Source organism: Dama dama, chromosome 20 (genome assembly GCF_033118175.1).
Source record: "Dama dama isolate Ldn47 chromosome 20, ASM3311817v1, whole genome shotgun sequence".
NCBI classification, from domain to species: Eukaryota; Metazoa; Chordata; class Mammalia; order Artiodactyla; family Cervidae; genus Dama; species Dama dama.
The window spans coordinates 58487548-58508634 of record NC_083700.1 but is presented as its reverse complement, the minus strand read 5'-3'; the positions used below and the strand labels follow the sequence as shown (position 1 = coordinate 58508634).

At 40.3% G+C, this 21087-nt stretch overlaps 2 protein-coding genes across 7 annotated transcripts in view; one reads left to right on the top strand and one right to left on the bottom strand.

The window, feature by feature from the left end:
* LOC133041134 (uricase) overlaps positions 1-21087 on the bottom strand; it is a 124517-nt gene that overhangs the window by 30950 nt on the left and 72480 nt on the right. The window lies entirely within an intron of this gene.
* DNASE2B (deoxyribonuclease 2 beta) lies at positions 2035-20430 on the top strand. The gene is made up of 6 exons (XM_061119991.1): positions 2035-2147; positions 6117-6294; positions 12646-12727; positions 15314-15409; positions 16734-16931; positions 20046-20430. Exons 1-6 carry the CDS (start codon positions 2035-2037, stop codon positions 20384-20386), a joined length of 1008 nt encoding a protein of 335 aa, XP_060975974.1. The 3' UTR covers positions 20387-20430.

Sequence of the window (21087 nt, the reverse complement as noted above, 5' to 3'; positions counted from 1 at the left end):
TGTTCTTGCTTGAAAAATGCCAAGGACAGAGGAGCCTGGGGGGTTACAGTCCATCGGATTGCAAAGAATCAGACATGACTGAGTGACCACGTATGCATGCATGTGCTAAATGTGTAATGAGGAGAAAATATGAATTATTTTATATCTTATTCAACAAAAGTTCTTTAGCTTACATAACTGAAAACAAGTTCCTTATATTTTCTATGAATTAATGAATCTTAAGTCTAGTGTATTTATCTATTATCATAATATGAAAAGGTATCACAAGATAAATATGAATAAAATTAAATTTATTTCACTTTAACTTAGAAAAGTAAACTTCATGCTATGAAATTTTTTAAAAATTGATGAAAAGCTTGGGTTTGCTAAGATCATTTTAATCTGAGTGCAGTAAAAACATACATTAAATAATATGATACCCATGGAGGAATAGTCAGAAAAAGGCTTCTCAGTTTACCAATTTGGTAACCAGATACAGCACAGCCTTGATCTCAGGCCAGCGATTCTCAAAGTACAGCAGATCACCAAAAATCTGGTAATTAAGGTAGATTCCTGACCCAACTGGAAGGATTTTTATTTATCAGGTTCGGATCAAGGCCCACAATTCTGTTCTTGCAAGGCACCACAAGAAAATATGGACGGGTGGTCCAGAACAGTTCAAACAAAATTCTGTTATAAGAGAACTAGCCCTCTCTTTCCTATGAACCCCCAAGAATCCTGAATAGCTCCAGTTCAACCATAGAAGTGATCCAATTTGCAAGAGTCCAGTTTAGTCTGAATTCTTAAGTAACTCTGATCTGGATCCAAAATCAAAGAGACAGATCAGAGCCATAATTATTTTCAGGTATAAAGTAAACTGCTATTTATTATGACAGCATCTTTAATAATTGATTAAAAATCAGCAGGCACTTAAAGAAATTTTTTCATATGCCCATCTACCTCTTCCCTCCTCCAAAAAGAGAATGGGCTCACCTTTTGATAGTCATTATGGTAATAAGCCATTTTCTCTTTGTTTTCAACTTCAGATTCAGTTTCAAGAGTGAGAAAGAATAATTTGGGCAAAACTGATGCTTGCAACATTTTTCATTTGATCTGATGCAAGAGTGGTCGGTATGTTTATCTGATTGCATTGTAACCTATTGGACAGTAAAGCCTCTTTGAAGTGAAGCACCATGCTGAGTGGCTGAAACTAGGAGGTGGAGGGGATATGTAAACATCTTTGCTAAAAGCAATTCTGAATTTGCCCTTTCTTTGAAGCAAGCCTTTGAGACACTCTTTAGGAAGTGTTTCCTTAAGATAGAGAGTATCACAAGTGATAGATCCTAATTATTATTAAGACATAAGATTTTGTCATTTCTGTTTAATGGGTGAACCACAAACATTTACCCTCACTCATAGAGATACTCGTAGAGGACTTCCCAGTGGCTCAGATGGTAAAGCATCTGCCTACAGTGTGGGAGACCTGCGTCCAATCCCTGGGTCGGGAAGATCGCCTAGAGAAGGAAATGGCAACCCACTCCAGTATTCTTGCCTGGAAAATCCCATGGACGGAGGAGCCTGGTAGGCTACAGCCCATGGGGTCGCAAAGAGTCAGACATGACTGAGTGACTTGACTTGACTTTCTTTTCTTTTCATAGAGAAACAATCATAAGGGGAAAACACATGAAATAGATTTAATTCAACATCTGTTTATCAATACAGAGTTCTCCTGTCCACTGAACTTCCTATCACACGATGTTCATTCCAAAGAGTTACCCGTACATCCCTTTTTTCTCTCCAGGACTTTTTGATGACTTTGCAAGCCAGTCAACAATTCAGCACAAAGGCATGAGGAATCACGCTGGCATGTTGTGACTGAATCACACAATTACATAGATAGGATGAATCCCATTCTGAAAATGCCCAGACAGCAAATGGCAGAGGTAAATGGAATCAAACGTCAGAGCCAGCACAGTTTGAGGGAGATTTGAAACTCAGACTCCACCATCCAGGGGGAAGGTTTCCTGCTGTGCCATGGACTAAAGGTGACAGAAAATGACAGCAAGACTTCTAGGAACACTGCTGACTGTGCTGTTCCTTGGTCTCTTTGGGATCCTGGAGGCAACAAAAATATCATGCAGAAATGAAGACGGTGAAGCTGTGGATTGGTAAGTAAATGAAATGTAAGGCTTGGTGCCTGCCAGTGGAAAGCCAAACTACTGGTGGTTACCTGGTTCACTGTGTGTTCTGAAGGAGACCTCTGCTCCACCTCTCCCCATAAAAGGAAAGGAAGTGAAAGTGTGTAAACGGGCCATGTATCCAGGTAGGGGTAGGATGTGAATGAGGGACCTTTCCCTTGAGAAGGAGCTGAGCAGCCTTGTGGGCCTGATTCATGCTCTCAGCAGGGCAAAGCTGGTGGCCACAGAGGTGTGGGAGAGCTGAACATTTGGCAAGTTCCTTCAATTGTTTTGTGGTTTTCCTAACAGAGCACTCCCAGCATCCTTTTAAGGTGACAAAGGAGAGAAGATAGATGACTTTTTCCTGATAGTGGAGCGAATGCTTATGTGAAGGAGAAAGAGGGTTGATGGTACACAGCACTGTTTGGTTAACCTTGTTTGTTGGGTAGAACAGGCCGTTGTTAGAGTGGGTGGGAGGCCGCTGATCTCCTGAAGTGTCAAAGGGGTGAAACACAGCTTTGCATTACAGTCATGGATTCTCCAAAAGCTCTGATCACTTCTTCACTCTTTAATTAGGGTATTTAGGTTTGCTTTTATGGTTGGCATCAAGCTTTGTGTAAAGTTGAGGCTGGAGGACACAGATACACTCACTCACTCTCTCACCAAACAGTTACTGAGCACACACCAGTCCTATGCTAAGTTTTGAAAATATAAATATGAATAAAGCATAGTTCTTACCCTTAAGGAGTTCATAGCTGTGTGGTAAGGGTATAGATGGGGCATTAGAGAGGATGGAGCCCAAAAGACTTCTCTGGGAGAAGTTTAGATAATAATTTTAAGTTAGTTAGAAAAACAAGGGAGATGTCAGGGCATTTCAGGCCAATGGAGTAGCACTGAGGAGGTCCAGAGGCAACAAACAGTGGGGAAAGTCTGGAAGCAGTTGAGTAATGTTTGTGCTTCAGGAGAACATGGGGAAATGGCAAGAGAGGAGCTTAGAGAGATAAGCAAGGGCCAGGTCATGAAGGGCTTTATGGGTTAAATTGCTGAGACTGAATTTGACCTTGAAAGGGAACTACTGAGGGACGTCAAGCAGGGACTTGAATAAGTCAGATTTGCATTTTAGAAAGCCCACTGGCAGTACTGTGAAGGCCAATTGGCCAGGAACCAGTGCAGAGTCATGGAGACCAACGAGACTTCTGCAGCATAATAGGTGAGAAAAGTATCCAGACAATGTCTGGATACTCGAGTTAAAGAAGTAGAAGTAAAGCAGAAGAGCAGCTAAGAAGACTTGATAATGGATGGGCAGAGGGTAGTAGGAGAGAGGAAGATGTTAAGAAAGACTTGCAGGTTGCTAGCTTCTGTGACTGTGTGAATGTGTCCCCTAAGAGTAGGGAATGAATAGATTTGTTGCACAGTATCATGAACTTGGTTTCAAAAACATGGAGTTGGTCTCTGAACCATCTTTGCATTTGGATTTATCTAGACCTCAGCACAGAGGCTAGAAATAGATTCAAGAATCTTCAGATTGTAACTGGATATGGTCACCCAGGAAAATTGTTTATACAAGCACTAGTCCTTAACTGGTGTGCCATGATAGTTCACAAACCTTTCATTGGTGGGCCATCAAATTGTGATCAGCACAAAAAATTTATTTTTGCCACAAATGAATGGACATATTATTTAGCAGTCTCTGTCAGAGAGAATGCTGAACTGAGCACACAGGGAGGCACAATCTTGAGTCTAAAACTTACTGTGAGAGTTAAAGGCCAGAGGAACATGAGGTCAGCATCAAAGAATAATTTCATGTTTCCTGCCACATGTGAGGACATGGCCCTGAGAGTCAGAAAGCCTGGACAGGGCAGGAAAGAACATAAATAGAAGCATAAGACTGGTGAGAACCCAATGAAAAGTGAAGATTTTCTGGGTGAAGTGAAATGCTGTTATGTGGTAATAGTGAATGCATTACAATGTTTGCTTCAGTGTGAGTATTTGAGGGTTAAATGTGGGTTCACGCTATTAAAGGGTATTTGGCTAGGCAAAGTCAATTTCACCTTCCAGGTACTTTCGACAATGTCTGCAGACAGTTTTGATTGTACTACTGACAGGTAGAAGCAAGGGATGCTACAGTTCACAGGGCAGCCCCCCAGAATGAAGAACAATGAGCCCCAAAATGTGAATACAGCACACTGAGAAACCTGGGCCAGATGATTCAAGAACGTCTGAATACCATGCAGGTCCAGCCACCTCTGCATCCTGTGAGGCAACTAAAGGAAACACACGAACAGGAGACAACAGGAAAGCAAGCAAGGCACGCACTTAATTGGTTGGGCTTGGCCCTGAATCCTCAATGCAGAGTATGCTGATAAACTGGGCTGAAGAATGAGGCTCAGGTCAGAGGCTCAAAACAGCCTCCACTGACTCTGATGCCCAAACCCAAATCTCAGATTCAGCCAGCCAGCTGCAAAGAGATGAGCACGCCAAGCCCTTCAGGCAGCAGAGACACATCTAAGACTTCTCTAGTCCAGGCCTGGGCCTTGACATTCTTAACAACTGTGGAAAGAATAGAAGAGCCATTTTCAATGTATGTGGGCTTTCACCACAGGGATCTCACACACCAGGCCAGTAAATGTTTTTAGAACACGCACAGTCAGATTTGTATTTCCTTTGCTGGGAAGGAGCAACAGTAAGGGTGGAATGTAAGAGGCAGAAAGCTTGAGCAAATCCCTCTCCTTAACTTCGAGACCTTTTGTGAAATATAGGTGAAATGATATAGTTAAATGCTTGACAGTGGCTACCATCAAGAAAATAGTCAGTCCAGCCCTCAGAATGGGAGAAAATAACTGCAAACAAAGCAACTGACAAATTAATCTCTAAAATATATAAGCAGCTCATACAGCTCAGTATCAGAAAAACAAATAACCCAATCAAAAAATGGGCAGAATACTTAGACATTTCTCCAAATAAGACATAACCATATGAAAAGATGCTCAACATCACTCATTATTAGAGAAGTGCAAATCAAAACTACTATGAGATATCACCTTACACCAATCAGAATGGCCATCATCAAAAAATCTACAAACAATAAATGCTGAAGAGGCGATGGAAAAAAGGGAACCCTCCTGCACTATTGGTGGGAATGTAAACTGATGCAGCCATTAGGGAGAACAATATGGAGATTCCTTAAAAAGCTAGGAATAAGTCTACCATATGATCCCACAATCCCACTACTGTGCATATACCCTGAGAAAACCACATTTCAAAAAGACACATTTACCCCAGTATTCACTGCAGCACTATTCACAACAGCCAGGACATGGAAGCAATAGATGTCCATTGACAGATGAATGGATAAAGAAGATGTGGTATGTATATGCAATGGAATATTTCTCAATCATAAAAAGGAACAAACTTGAGTCATTTGTAGTGAGGTAGATGAACCCACAGCCTGTTATACAGAGCAAAGTAAGTCAGAAAGAGAAAAACAAATATAAAATATCAATGCACATATGTGGAATCTAGAAAAATGATACTGATGAACCTATTTGCAGAGAAGGGATGGAGGCACAGACATAGAGAACAGACTTGTGGACACAGCAGGGGAAGGAGAGGGTGGGATAAATTGAGAAAGTAGCCTTGACATATATACACTATCATGTGTAAAATAGATAGCTACTAGGAAACAGCTACACAACACAGGAAGCCCGTTCTGGCATTCTGTGATGACCTAGAGGGATGGGATGGCAGAAGGGGAGGGAAGCTCAAGAGGAAGGTGTGATGAATGTGTGTATATATATACACACTTGTGCCTGATTCACATTGTTGTATGGCAGAAATCAATGCAACATTGTAAAGCAATTTTCCTCCAATTAAAAACTAGATTTAAAAGAAAAATAAAAACTTTAAAAAAAAGGTAACACTCAGTAAGTGTTAGTAATTCATAATTATTTCCTTTGTTAGGTTTACCTTTTATAAGTTGCCCAAAAGGCAAGATGAGGAAAGCAGAGAGACTGGGTTAGAGTACCTGTACCTTGACTCTACAACCAGAAGCTGGAGTCGGAGTAAGCAACTCATGAATGCCACCAAGAGTGTTCTGGGAAGGACATTACAACAACTGTATGAAGCATCTGCCTCCAAGGTATGTTATGGTTAATCATTCATTTGAACCACATAAAATGCATACTACAGACTCCAAAGCTTCCAAAAAGTTATAACTGCTCACATATCCAACCCCCAATCCTAGCAACTGGAAGTAAGTTAGCTCAGAATCTGAATCAATCTAACTAACCTTAGGGGATATGTCAACAGACTCTACAGCAATGCCAAATTGTTTATACATTTAGCACTATGTCCAATGGCATCACTGAACTAATTACATATTCAAATCTTTTGGCTGCCAAACTCTGCCAATTTTCTCAGTACTGGCTATCTTAGCCCTTTAAAGGGAACTAGAGAGAAGAGATCTTTCCTATTACAATGTAGTATAGATCTGTGATCAATATGCCATGAGTTATGGGTTGTTCATGCCATGGTGTGATGAGTTTGATGGGAAAAGTAAAGGGTTCCACTTGGTCTTCCTTTTAATTAATCATTTTCAAAATAGTAGGTTAAGAACTAGGACTGGGTTAGAGTATCTGTACCTAGGTTACTAGGTTAAGAACTAGTTCAAGGCCCTGGAACTCATTTACCTGAATGGAGATTAAGTCTACTATCTGGACTTCATCGGGCTTTCCCGATGGCTCAGCAGTAAAAAATCAGCCTGCAAATGCAGGAGATGCAGGAGACGTGGGTTTGAACCCTGGATTGGGAACATCCCCTGGAGGAGGAAATGGCAACCCACACCAGTATGCTTGCCTGAAAAATTCCATGGACAGAGGAGTCTGGCAGGCTACAGTCCTAAGTATCACAGAGAATAAGACATGACCGAGTGACTGAGCACACACACTGGACCTCATCAGGCAATGAACTAACCAGCCAAAGAGACATGGGTAAATAGGCCTAGTGCCTCAACGTGAGCAGTCTCGCAACATCCAGGCAACATCTGCTATCCAGTGAAAGATACTGTTTTTCCACCAGAGATGACAAGTAAATCAAACAATAATTAACAGCCACTTACACTCATCTATGGACTTCCCTTGCGGCTCATCTGGTTAAGAATCCGCCTGCAATGCGGGCGATCTGGGTTCAATCCCTGGTTTGGGAAGATCCCCTGGAGAAGGGAAAGGCTACCCACTCCAGTATTCTGGCCTAGAGAATTTCACAGACTGTATAGTTCATGGGATAGAAAAGAGTCACACATGGCTGAGTGACTTTCACTTCACTTCACTTCATACTCATCTATGCATTTCCTAACAATTTGTTGAGAAGTAAAAATGTAAAATAACTCAACACTTAACAATGTGCTGGGCCTTTACATGTGTCAACTAATTTAATTCCCACAACAATTCTGAGTTAGACTGTAGCACTACTGAAAGCATTAGTCATGCAGTCATGTCCAACTCTTTGCGAACCCATGGACTGTAGCCCACCAGGTTCCTCTGTCCATGGGATTATCCAGGCAAGCATACAAGAGTGGGTTGCCATTCCCTTCACAAGGCGATCGAACCCAAGTCTCCTGCACTGCAGGTAGATTCTTTACCATCTGAGACACCATTAGTTCAGCCACTCTGTTGTGTCCGACTCTTTGCGACCCCGTGAACCACAGCATGCCAGGCCTCCCTGTCCATCATCAACTCCCAGAGTCCCCCCAGACCCATGTCCATTGAGTCAGTGATGCCATCGAACCATCTCATTCTCTGTCGTCCCCTTCTCCTCCTGCTCTCAATCTTTCCCAGCATCAGTGTCTTTTCCAATGAGTCAACTCTTTGCATCAGGTGGCCAAAGTATTGGAGTTTCAGCTTCAACATCAGTCCTTCCAACAAACCACCCAGGACTGATCTCCTTTAGGATGGACTGGTTGGATCTCCCTGCAGTCCAAGGGACCCTCAAGAGTCTTCTCCAACACCACAGTTCAAAAGCATCAATTCTTCAGACTCAGCTTTCTTTATAGTCCAACTCTCACATCCATACATGACCACTGGAAAAACCATAGCCTTGACTAGACAGACCTTTGTTGGCAAAGTAATGTCTCTGCTTTTTAATATGCTATCTAGGTTGGTCATAACTTTCCTTCCAAGGAGTAAGTGTCTTTTAATTTCATGACTGCAATCCCCATCTGCAGTGATTTTGGAGGCCAGAAAAAAAAAATGTCAGCCACTGTTTCCACTGTTTCCCCATCTATTTGCCATGAAGTGATGGGGCCAGATGCCGTGATCTTAGTTTTCTGAATGTTGAGCTTTAAGCCAACTTTTTCACTCTCCTCTTTCACTTTCATCAAGAGGCTCTTCAGTTCTTCTTCACTTTCTGCCATAAGGGTGATGTCATCTGCATATCTGAGGTTGTTGATATTTCTCCCGGCAATCTTGACTCCAGCTTTTGCTTCCTCCAGCCCAGCGTTTATCATGATGTACTCTGCATGTAAGTTAAATAAGCAGGGTGACAATATACAGCCTTGACGTACTCCTTTTCCTATTTGGAACCACTCTGTTGTTCCATGTCAGGTTCCAACTGTTGCTTCCTGACCTGCATACAGGTTTCTCAAGAGGCAGGTCAGGTGGTCTGATATTCTCATGTCTTTCAGAATTTTCCACAGTTTATTGTGATCCACATAGTTAAAGGCTTTGGTACAGTCAGTAAAGCAGAAATAGATGTTTTTCTGGAACTCTCATGCTTTTTCGATGATCCAGCAGATGTTGGCAATTTGATCTCTCATTCCTCTGCCTTTTCTAAAACCAGCTTGAACATCTGGAAGTTCACGGTTCACGTATTGCTGAAGCCTGGCTTGGAGAATTTTAAGCATTACTTTACTAGCATGTGAGATGAGTGCAATTGTGTGATAGTTTGAGCGTTCTTTGGGATTGCCTTTCTTAGGGATTGGAATGAAAACGGACCTTTTCCAGTCCTGTGTCCACTGCTGAGTTTTCCAAATTTGCTGACTTATTGAGTGCAGCACTTTCACAGCATCATCTTTCAGGATTTGAAATAGCTCAACTGGAATTCCATGACCTCCACTAGCTTTGTTCGTAGTGATGCTTTCTAAGACCCACCTGACTTCACATTCAGGATGTCTTGCTCTAGGTGAGTGTGAGTGATCACACCATCATGATTATCTGGGTCGTGAAGATCTTCTTTGTACAGTTCTGTGTATTCTTTCCACCTCTTCTTAATATCTTCTGCTTCTGTTAGGTCTCTACCATTTCTGTCCTTTATTCAGCCCATCTTTGCATGAAGTGTTCCCTTGGTATCTCTAATTTTCTTGAAGAGATCTCTTGTCTTTCCATTCTATTGTTTTCCTCTGTTTCTTTGCATTGATCGCTGAGGAAAGCTTTCTTATCTTTCCTTGCTATTCTTTGGAACTCTGCATTCAAATGGGTATATCCTTCCTTTTCTTCTTTGTTTTTCACTTCCCTTCTTTTCACAGCTATTTGTAAGGCCTCCTCAGACAACCATTTTGCTTTTTTGCAGTGAGACACCATAGTGCACAGGTCTATTTGAGCATTTACTTGAAATGTGCGGAGAACTGTCTCTGTGTGTGCAAATACTCACTGTATTCACCTGTCATTAACACCAGCCTTCAGAGCCAAGTTACCAAGTCAAAACTTACTTGTAGGCTATTTGAATACATGTGATGTTCCAAACACTGTCCTAGGGGCTTTTAGAAATTCTTCAGTCTCAGCAACAAGCCTGTTTTGAATTAATAAATTATTATGTAAAATCAAAATTACTTGCAGCTGCTTCTGCTTTCCAAGGTTGGCGATGGAAAAACCTGGAGTATAACCCATCAATGAAAAAATAAACATATTCTCCCCTTTCCCATTGCACACTGCCCGAGAAGAGAAAGGAAAGGGTAACACTGCAAAGCTTCTGTCGTTTATCTTGGTTGGGAAGGATGGATCTTAGTTTGACAAACTATAACAATGATCTTTGGAAGTGCAAAAGTAGTCCCAGGGCCTAGGAGGGCTGGAGAACTAAACTGCTCTGCTAAAAAAAAAAAAAAAAAAATGCAGATGGAAGCTAGGAATTAAAAAGTATATAAAACATGGAGGGAGGCTGAAGCAGGTCAGCTTGGTAATGTAAAACCATTCAGTGTTTCCTAGCTTCAGTATACCCTGCTCACACAGGATGCCATGACTGGTGGATTCTGGAAGAAAATGACAGTAGAGGGGCTGATTGCCATGTTTGATTGGCATAGAGCCAAAAGAAAAATAATGACAATAGGGGGTGATATCCAGATAAGATTGAATGTTCTTTGGAAGTTGAACATACGTGCCAGAAGTGACCATGAAAATACAACTTTCCCGTCTTCTGACCCAGAAGTGAACTTCTAACAGAGAGCAGAAAGCAAGATCAGACTAACTGGTTTTAAATTTCAAATGTCAAGTTAAGATAATATCTGGGGTTATGTTGGGAAATACTTTTCTTCTTCTGCTTTTGTGTCAATAAATGAGAACCTTCCATATACCTTGACAATAACACTTAGACCATATCACAGTTGCCTATATTTGCCTGACTATATTCCCAGCTAGACTGGGGACCGTAACCTTGTTCAACATCCAGTAGCCAAATAAGTCAAATCCAACTAAGAGTTAAAAAAAGAGAGATGTCCAAAGGCACAGGACTAGGTCTGCTATTCTTTTTTATTATTATTTTTATTTTATATTGGAGCACAGTTGATTAGCAATTTTGTGCTAGTTTCAGGTGCACGGTAAAGTGATTCAGTTATATATACACATGTATCTATTCTTTTTCAAATTATTTTCCCATTTAGTTTATTACAGAATACTGAGCAGAATTCCCTGTGCTATACAGCAGGTCTTTGTTGGTTTTGTATTTTAAATATAGCAGTGTGTACATGTCAATCCCAAACTCCCAATCTATCCCTCCTCCCCACCTTTCCCCTTGACTCCTGCATCATAAATTTATTCTCTAAGTCTGTGAGTCTGTTTTGTAAAAAAAATAGTTCATTTGCATCATTTTTTAAGATTCTGCATATAAATGATATCATACGATATTTGTCTTTCTGTCTGACTTCACTTAGTATGATTACCTCCAGGCCCTATTGTTAGTTCATGATTTTTCCTTTTTGTGAGAGGGCCTCTCTTCACTAGAGTTACATCCCATTTAATCTTAGTTGATTGTTATACTCCTAGTTAGAATGATAAACTTCATCTATTAGGAGAATTATGCTCCTCACCGAATCTTCCCAGAGGCCCTCCACATTGTACCCTAAAGGCACACAATGGCCTTGTTACCGCATTCAACACAGGCTCATAGAATAACTGTCAGAGTTCTCCAGTGGAGAATATGAATGCCAACTGTAGCTATGGTCAATTATGGAAAATGCAGGTAAGAAAACAGCTTATTTCCCCGAATATTCCTGAATATAGTAGCCAAAAATGCTATACAGACTATCTTATGCCTTAAAAAAAATGGTTTTAGATGAAATCAAATAATGAAGCAACTGTAGGAGACTCTTATTTTTTTCTCAGAGAAAAACAAAGACCTTTTTTACAGAGATGGTTTGTCCTTTCCTGCTTTTAATTATTAATATATAGCTGGGACTTTTTACTATTGACATTATTGGCTTCATTAAAAGTCACTGCATCATGATACAATTGAAATGGAATGACACTGAACAAATATAAGCAAGTTTCCAAAACATGACAAAAAGACACTATCAAAGTAATAGCTTCATTTTGACTCAGAGATTTGGCAAACTGTTTGGAGAATTTACTAGCATTTTGCCTTCCCAGAGGAAATCCAATATCACATATTCAATTACACCACTTTTTTTAAGCAGGGGAATGTCAATTGGAAAGGTGCAGTGACACAGAGAAATAGATTGAAGAAAAATCCTCCACTAACAAAGAGGCAGTAGAAGCAGAGAATGAGGAATTCTGATTAAACAGGAAGCTATGACCAAGTGGTAAAGCACAAAGCAGGCAGAGGAAATCAAACCCTGGCAGCCAGCTCTGCGCTGTGCCTATAATATCAATGGAAAGAGCCCAGATGTAATCCTTGGCTGGTTGTTCTTACTTCATTTCCTGAACAAATATTTAAGGACTCCTTTGTTATACACTAGTTGCTTCATCAGAAACATGAGTCCAAAACAACTGGGAGAAATAGGAATATTGCCCTCACACACACATCACAGAGCACAGGGTTCCTGTCACACAAGCAGCGAAGTTGAGGACGGACTTCTTGTCTCCTGCCTTGCATGGCACAGAATTCAAATTGATGGGAAATCTGCCTGTTAGGGGAATGGATGATTTCTCATGTGTATTAATGAAAGTTCTGTATTGTAGGCTGGGTAGCTAGTAGAAATGTTGTGGGCGAAAAATGCTTATGAGTGAAGGACTTATGCCATTATAACCTTAAAATATTCCTGCAGAATAACAGCACAGCCTATCTAATATACAATGATGGAGTCCCTAAATCCGTGAATTACAGCAGAAAGTATGGACACAGCAAAGGTATGACAAAGGCTCTTATTTCTCTTTCCTACTGAAAGTCAGCATTTTCTTAAACATCCTATCTTTAGTAGGTTTATATTCCACACTAAAAAGATAGCTTTTCTTTTTAATGGTCTGAGTTATCAAGATGAGTGATTCCTGTATCACAGTTTATAACAATATAATTTGACTTTGAAATATCCTTTGCCCAAATACCATTTTATTTCTCAATATTTTTAAAATATACTTTAAGGCAAAAATACAAGCATTTGACTACTGGAAATACTAGCCAGCCTCGTGTGTGTGTGTGTGTGTGTGTGTGTGTGTGTACACACACTTTAGTTAAGCTTATAGAAGTATAATTTACACAGAGTAAAATTCACCCTTCTTAGTTCCATTTAAAATACAGTAAACATTTTTGAAAAAGTATTTTAAAATAATTTTCATATTATAGTAAGTTTGTTAATAATTATATATTATAACGGTTTTTATTATAGGGATTTTTTATATTTTTCTATTTGTAAACTATGTATATAAGTATGTGTGTTGTTGAAGAAGTCAAAATGATAGTAAACAAGAAATTTGTAATCCTAATATTCATTAGCTAATTATACCTAATCTTGTTGTTCAGTCACTAAGTCATGTTTAACTCTTTTGTGACTCTATGGACTGTATCCTACCAGGCTCCTGGAAAATGGAATTTTCCAGGCAAGAATACTGGAGTGTGTTGCCATATCCTCCTCCAGGTGATCTTCCTGACCCATGGATCAAACCTGCTTCTCCTATTGCAGGCAGATTCTTTACCACTGAGCCACCTGGGAAGCCCCCAGTTGCGGCTAATATTTTCTATTTTTTCTATAATATATATTTTGAAACATTTTTTATAAAACTTTTGTAGTGACTACTTCAAACTCTTTTCAACTTAATATACCATGAATAACTTCCCACAGCAATAAGTATTTTTCAGAAGGTTCCCAAATCAAATGCCTTCAGGGTCAGGCAAATGATGTCAGCACGCCAAGGGGGCTGAACCGGCAGGTAACTGGAGAGCTGGACAGTATACACATGGTCTAAAGAAGCAGTTACCACTCAGCTTGCCTTATGGGAATGTGATTTTTTTCCAGAGAAAATGAGGAGTTTGTGAAAAATCCCAGTTTTTAAGTGCTGGCAATGAATTCAAAGTTTTAAAAATAATCTGCAAGCATAATAAAATGTATCTGCAGGTTAGACTTGGCCTGGGGCTGCCAGTTTGCAAACTCTGATTAAGAATTTAATTTGTAATGGCTATCAAATGCCATGAGCAACTTAGCTTTTGATTTAGCTAAGTTGCCCTCCTGATGGTCGTATTTGCCACATCCTGCCACATTCTGCAAACTCTTCTTTACCAACCTCCCACCACCATTATCACTCCAATCTGTTAGTTGATACAAGGGCTCAGAAAGAAGATTGGAAATGGAGTGGAACCTGATGTCATATGGGAGAGTTCCCTGCCAACAGGTGTTCCAATACACTGTGGCACTTGTACCAGGAAGTTAGGATTTCAGACAAACAGCATACTCATCTGGGCAGAAGAGAGACCCTGAGGTCATGCAGCTCTGTGAGGCAACTGAACTTTGAACATTTTCCATCTCGACGCAGGTATTGATTCCACAGTCACTGAGACAGCAACAGTGTGATTTCTTAAAGTGTGTTCTTTGAAAAAGAAATAACTGGCAGGCATTTGGTTTCTACTCTAACACTAAGGCAAGTATGACTTTTATGTCTGCATGGTCATGTGCAAACTAGAAAGCCAAGTTAGCATACCCAAATTATCCTGATATATTTACAAACACAGAAATAGTCATAGGTGCCTGTTGGACAGGGTTCTTTGTGCCATGTCACAAGATGATGAAAATCTTTCAGCTTTCTTCCTTTCTGGCTTTCATACTGTCTGCTCCAGAGATTTTACAAAATACAAGTAACTAGGATGCTTTAGAACATGGCTTCCTTCATCCCCACCCCCACCCCTTTTCTGCTTCTTTTTTTTCAAACTTATAAAATTGGGTGACTTCTGCACACAAATGAGCATCAGTTTCTCACAACAAATTACTGCAAATACATTTTTTCATTTGATGTTTTCTCTTTCAACTATGTTTTTCAACTGGGTTTTGAAAATAGCTTAGCTGCTTAGCAGTAAAGACATTATCTGAAGCTTGCCAGGTGACTATATAGTCTATCGAGGTCAAACTCCAATTTAGCAAATTTGCATTCTGCCAAAACAAATTTTCCTTGTAGTTTCAACATGAAATGCCTCTTAACTCTTCACAGGGTGTCTGCGCTAGCTCCCTTTTGTGTTGGGTTAACATCAGTAATGGGGCAATGTGATGTATACCTTAACTGGTTTTGAAATCTTTGAAAAAGAACATGATCCTTGTCATTATTAGCCTAAGGAAACATTAGCCTGAAGTTTAAAGGGCTTAAATGTTGTAGCTTTGAACTCTGTTTTTTTTTTAAAGGAGGCTTGTTTTTCTACTTTATCTGTATTTACTATATCTTTGGTAGGTGTACTTCTGTGGAACAGACTCCAGGGGTTCTGGTTGATTCATTCCATTCCCCATTTTCCTCCAGTTCCTGAAGAAGGCTATGATTATCCACCCACAGGGAGACGAAATGGACAAGCTGGCATCTGCATAACTTTCAAGTACAACCAGTATGAAGCAATAGGTAACATTAGAGTGTTTTTAAAAAGACATAATATTTAAGAAGGGATTTGGAAATTATGAATAAATGTATTACTTTATTTGCTTCTCTATTCATAAACCCTGATACCTAGATTCCAATATTGGTTTTGCCATGATGAGATCTTGGGCAGGCTCACTTTTGAACTTTGGTTTCCTAGTCCAAGGAAGTCTTTGAACTTGATCAGAAGTGGTAGTTTCAAATGTCTACAGGGGCCAGGCAGGTGACAAAACTGGGTGACACCAGTGGACATTGCATGGGCAGTGGGGAATATGACAAAATGGGGTGTTGACTCTCCACTAGCTTTCCTCGAAAGCTGCAACTCCATTATGTTGTGGCTCCATGAGAATGAAGACCTACATCTCCATATTTTTCAGAGGAAGCAGAAATCTAGGGGAAGATATAAAGTAGAAAAGAGAGAGAGAAAGAGAAATTGAGAGAGAAAGAGATCTTCTGATTTTCTGATATGGTATCCATCTTATTATTTAAATTGTGCAGACCTCATGTTGCTTACAGGCCACCAATGTGACACTTCTGAGCCTAAACCAGATGATTTTCCCTTAAGATCTCAAGCTCAAGTGGCCAAAAATACTTAGACTTGAAAAATCCAAAGTACAAATGAGGAGCAGAAGTAGTAATGGTATTTTACCAATCACTTTTTACTGAGGGAGCTGCTAAAAAGTAAACAGTGATTTGTTCTAATATAGGAGGTTTCAAATATGTTTTTTTTTAATCAAATTTCCATCTGATGGAAAGGATCACTGAGCCTCTTACCCAAATTAAGCCCTAGTCTAGCTAGCTGAGCTCCTGCAAAGATTACAGAGTTTAATAGCATAGAGACTGGGTGTGCACGGTGATGAACTGGTCATTTTTGGAGCTGGATGATCAGTATATGGGTGTTTTCTACTTTTGTATGTTTACACATAGGGGAAAAAAACACATGGTCTCCAAGGCCAGCCTGCCTGGGTTTGAATATCAACTCCTTCAGTTACAAGTCTTATAGCTTTGGGCATAAATTCTCCATTAATTTATCTATAAAATGAGGATTGTGATAAAATAACTTACCAATAATAAAGGTAATATTCTTATGATTAAATCAGTAAACCAATGTAGTAAAAAGTAGGGAGTGCTCAACAGGTGTCAACTATTTTAGTTAAAAGTTTGAAGGCTATTGGCTTAAAGAAGGAAATACTTTCACTTTTGTTTTTTGTTCTGTTCAGTTTTTTAATTCACAACAAGATCTAAAGTACCAACAAGCATTTCCGTTTGTATCTTAATTCTCAACTTTTCTTTACTCTTTGTGGTTCAGACTCTCAGCTCTTGGTCTACAACCCAAATATTTACAGCTGCTCCATCCCTGTAACCTTTCACATGGAACTCATCCACATGCCCCAGCTGTGTGCTGGATCCAGCTCCTCAGAGATCCCAGGCCGGCACCTGACCACACTTCAGTCAGCCCAGGGACAAAAATTCCTCCATTTTGCAAAGTCTGATTCTTTTCTTGACGGTAAGAAAGACCATCATCAAAACAATATGTTGTAACCGTGCTGTTGGACTCACTTTGGAATGCAAAGAGCAAATATACTGATTATTTAGGAGTGTAGAAGTAGAAAAGGAGGGAAGACAAAAAAGGAAAGGGAAAAGGGACATCAAGGATCAATTCAAACAACAGCCACTTGAATAGAAGGATTGCTGATCCATCCAAAAAAAGTATCTCACAACCATCTAACTAGAGGCCAGTAAAAACTCAGTCTCCAGCCTCAGTTGGGCACAGAACCAAGCTGTCTTCCTTTTCTTTCACTCCCTAAGCAATTATTTTAAGCCTTCTTTACTCTCAAATCCTTTACCTTTCCCTGTCTCTTCACTCATCTTCACTTTTTCCTTCACAGAGCGAATAGAGGGAGAAACCACTTCAAGCGCACACTCCACCCTCAACAATCATTTCTACTTTCATTCCTTTTTACCAGATTCCTCCCTTCCCAACAGAAGCAGTGCCCCCCTGTGCCCTAGAAACTAATCAGGCTCCAAATACATGGATTCTTACATTCAATCTGTTCTCCCTCTTGTACTTTAGCCTATCTACTCTACGAGCCCCGAACATTCCTAAAAAATCCTCCCTCAATTCTAGATTCCCTATATCTGTTTTTTTGGGTTGTTTTTCTTTTCTTCTAAATTTATTTTGAGGAAACTCTTCAGGATCTTTACTTGCTTACTGCTCCTTGACTGCAGTCTTGCTTCTCTGTATCTATCCCCAGTCACCCTTGATAGCCTTAATTGACCTCAGTCTTCCTTCCTTGCTTCCTTCCTTTAATAGTGAATAAACTTTATTGAATGCCTACTACTTGTCAAGTCCTGTGGTAGGCATTAGATATCCCAAATTAACAGGACAGAAATAACTTCTGCAGAATTTGGCACAGTTGGAACAGTTTCCTTTCTGGAACTTTTCCCTCCCTGAGTCTTGGCAGTATACAGGCTTTTGGTCTTCCTCCTGATTTTAAGTCTCTTCTGCCATGCCCTCTTCCTCTGCATAATCCTTATGTGACTAGGTTGCCCTGTAGTCCTCTACTGATCCTTATCTCATCTACAATGCATTTGAGGCAATTCCAGCCAGCCCTTGCTGCTGCTGCTGCTAAGTCGCGTCAGTCGTGTCCAACTCTGTGTGACCCTATAGACGGCAGTCCAACAGGCTCCTCTGTCCCAGGGATTCTCCAGGCAAGAACACTGGAGTGGGTTGCCATTTCCTTCTCCAATGAATGAAAATGAAAATTGAAAGTGAAGTCACTCAGTCGTGTTCGACTCTTAGCGATCCCATGAACTGTAGCCTACCAGGCTCCTCCATTCATGGGATTCTCCAGACAAGAGTACTGGAGTGGGTTGCCGTTGTCTTCTCCGAGCTAGCCCTTGAGAGATTCCCAAATCTAGATCTTCATCCAAGGCCTGTGTTCTGACAGATGTATTCAACAGTGAGTGGCAGAGCCACATAAAATTCAACATGTCAAACTCATCTCATCACTATCCCTCACATATCTTACCCCCTTTCTCATTCTGCATCAGTTCAGTTCAGTTCAGTCGCTCAGTCATGTCCAACTCTTTGCCACCCCATGAATCACAGCACACCAGGCCTCCCTGTCCATCACCAACTCCCAGAGTTTACTCAAACCAATGTCCATCGAGTCGGTGATGCCATCCAACCATCTCATCCTCTGTCACCCCCTTCTCCTCCTGCCCCTAATCCATCCCAGCATCAGGGTCTTTTCCAATGAGTCAACTCTTTGCATGAGGTGGCCATGCGAAGTTTGGCCTCCAGCTGAAACTGGAGTTTCAGCTTCAGCATCAGTCCTTCCAATAAACACCCAGGACTGATCTCCTCTAGGATGGACTGGTTGGATCTCCTTGCAGTCTAAGGGACTCTCAAGAGTCTTCTCCAACACCACAGTTCAAAAGCATCAATTTTTCAGCACCCAGCTTTCTTCACAGTCTAACTCTCACATCCACACATGACCACTGGAAAATCCATAGCCTTGACCAGACGGACCTTTGTTGCATAGTCACCTGGAAACTCTCAGTCCCTCTTTTTTCTCACTGTCCCCCCCCATATCAAATCATCAAATACAATCAGTTCCAGGTCCTTAATAACTCTCACATTTATCTCTCTGTCATGGCCATAGTCTACACTTGTGCTTATTATCACAGTTATTATGACAACCTCATGTTTTTCCTCTCTCCAATCTAATGTAGTCTTCTCAATTCATCCTGCACATGGTTTCTCAGTTGATATTTATGATCATAAATCAGTTTCTATTAATTCCTCCACTAACACTCCTTAAAAAATTCTCTGTTGAAGACTTCCCTGGTGGTACAGTGGATAAGAATCTGCCTACCAATGCAAGGGACATGGGTTCAGTCCCTGAACTAGGAAGATTCTACCTGCCTCAGAGCAACTAAGCCCCTGCACCACAACTACTGAGCCCTCACTCTAGAGCCCATGAGCCACAGCTGCTGAAGCCTGCATGCCCAGGAGCCAGCAAGCTGCAACTACTGAGCGCATGAGCCTAGAGCCTGTGCTCTGCAACAAAAGCCACTGCAATGAGAAGCCCTGTGCACTGCGACTAGCGAGTAACCCCTGTTCTCCACAGTTAGAGAAAGCCCGCATGCAGCAATGAAGATCCAGAGCAACAGAAATAAATAAATAAAATTAACTAATTTAGAATACATAAATAAAATACAGTATTAAAAAATTTCCCATTGATTTCAGGAAAATTCATACACTCTGGCATGGCTTATAAAGATTTCTAGATGCTGGCCTCTGATTACTTCTCCAGCCTTAGTCTTTCCAAAGGTCTTTTCAGGACAAAACCATATATTGCTCCCTTGTTTGTGCAGAACAGAAGACATTTTCAGCACTAATATCATCTTAGTAATAATGATAATAACTTTTATTTTCATATCACTTTAGCATTTACAAAATGTTCTCCCATTCACTCTCTCAATCATGTTGTGTTTATTATGCGTGTGACATCCACATATCAGGCATGAGCGATGATTCTCTTCCTGAGGATATTTTTAGGATTTATCTAAGAATAAATATTAACCTCACTATCTTTCTCTTTATAAACTCTAGACATCTTTGCAGCCTGGATGGCTCAACAGTTGAAGACACACTTGCTAACAGAAACCTGGCAACGAAAGAGACAAGAGCTTCCTTCAAACTGCTCCCTTCCTCACCATGTCTACAATATCAAAGCAATTAAGATATCTAGACACTCTTATTTCAGCTCTTATCAGGATCATGCCAAATGGTGTATTTCCCACAAGGGCACCAAAAATCGCTGGACATGTATTGGAGACCTAAATCGGAGTCCATACCAAGCCTTCAGAAGTGGTGGATTCATCTGTACCCAGAATCAGCACATTTACCAAGCATTTCAAGGATTAGTTTTATATTATGAGAACTGTAGCTAAACTTGGTGAAAGGACATATGTGCTATCATTTTCAACACTGATAAGGGGCCTTCTTCTACTAGATTCATTCTTTACAAATTAAAAACCTGTGAATTTACTTATTGTCCATCATCATTTTAGTCACTCAGTCATGTCCAGCTCTTTGAGACCCCATGGACTATAGCTCACCAGGCTCATCTGTCCATGGGATTTTACAGGCAAGAATACTGGAAGGGGTTGCCATTTCCTTTTCCAGTACTTATGGTCCACATATCATCAAATAAAATGCTTTTCTCCCATGCCTACCACGTTATCTTCCAAATAATGACAATTTATCTACTTTCATTTATATACCATAAACATGCATATATATACACACACATATATAATTAATAAAATATGTATTTATTTTTTATATGTTTAAATATATATGTAAAATGAAAGGAGTGAAAGGGAAAAGTTTTGTTCCAGATTAGTCAGCTCTCAATTGTCCATGGAGTGACCGGCCACCTCCTAGAGTAATTTCATCTTCACAAAGAATTCCCTGACTCTCCTCCTCACCTCTTTTTGAAGAAGAGACATTTCTATCTCTCTGTACATCAAACTACTTAGTCATTTTCCTCCTAAAGTTCTTTTCAGTGGTTTATGGTTAAGTCTAATCGGTCATTCTTGAGCTAGTATATGTTAGTTGCTCAGTCATGTCCAACTCTTTGTGACCCCAT

Bases quoted from the DNA above. Each gene is read 5' to 3' on its own strand.
- DNASE2B (XM_061119991.1), top strand. From the start codon at position 2,035: ATGACAGCAAGACTTCTAGGAACACTGCTGACTGTGCTGTTCCTTGGT. The intron at 2,148-6,116 runs GTAAGTAAATGA...TTCCTTTGTTAG, and splicing joins GACGGTGAAGCTGTGGATTG to GTTTACCTTTTATAAGTTGC. The intron at 6,295-12,645 runs GTATGTTATGGT...ATATTCCTGCAG, and splicing joins ATGAAGCATCTGCCTCCAAG to AATAACAGCACAGCCTATCT.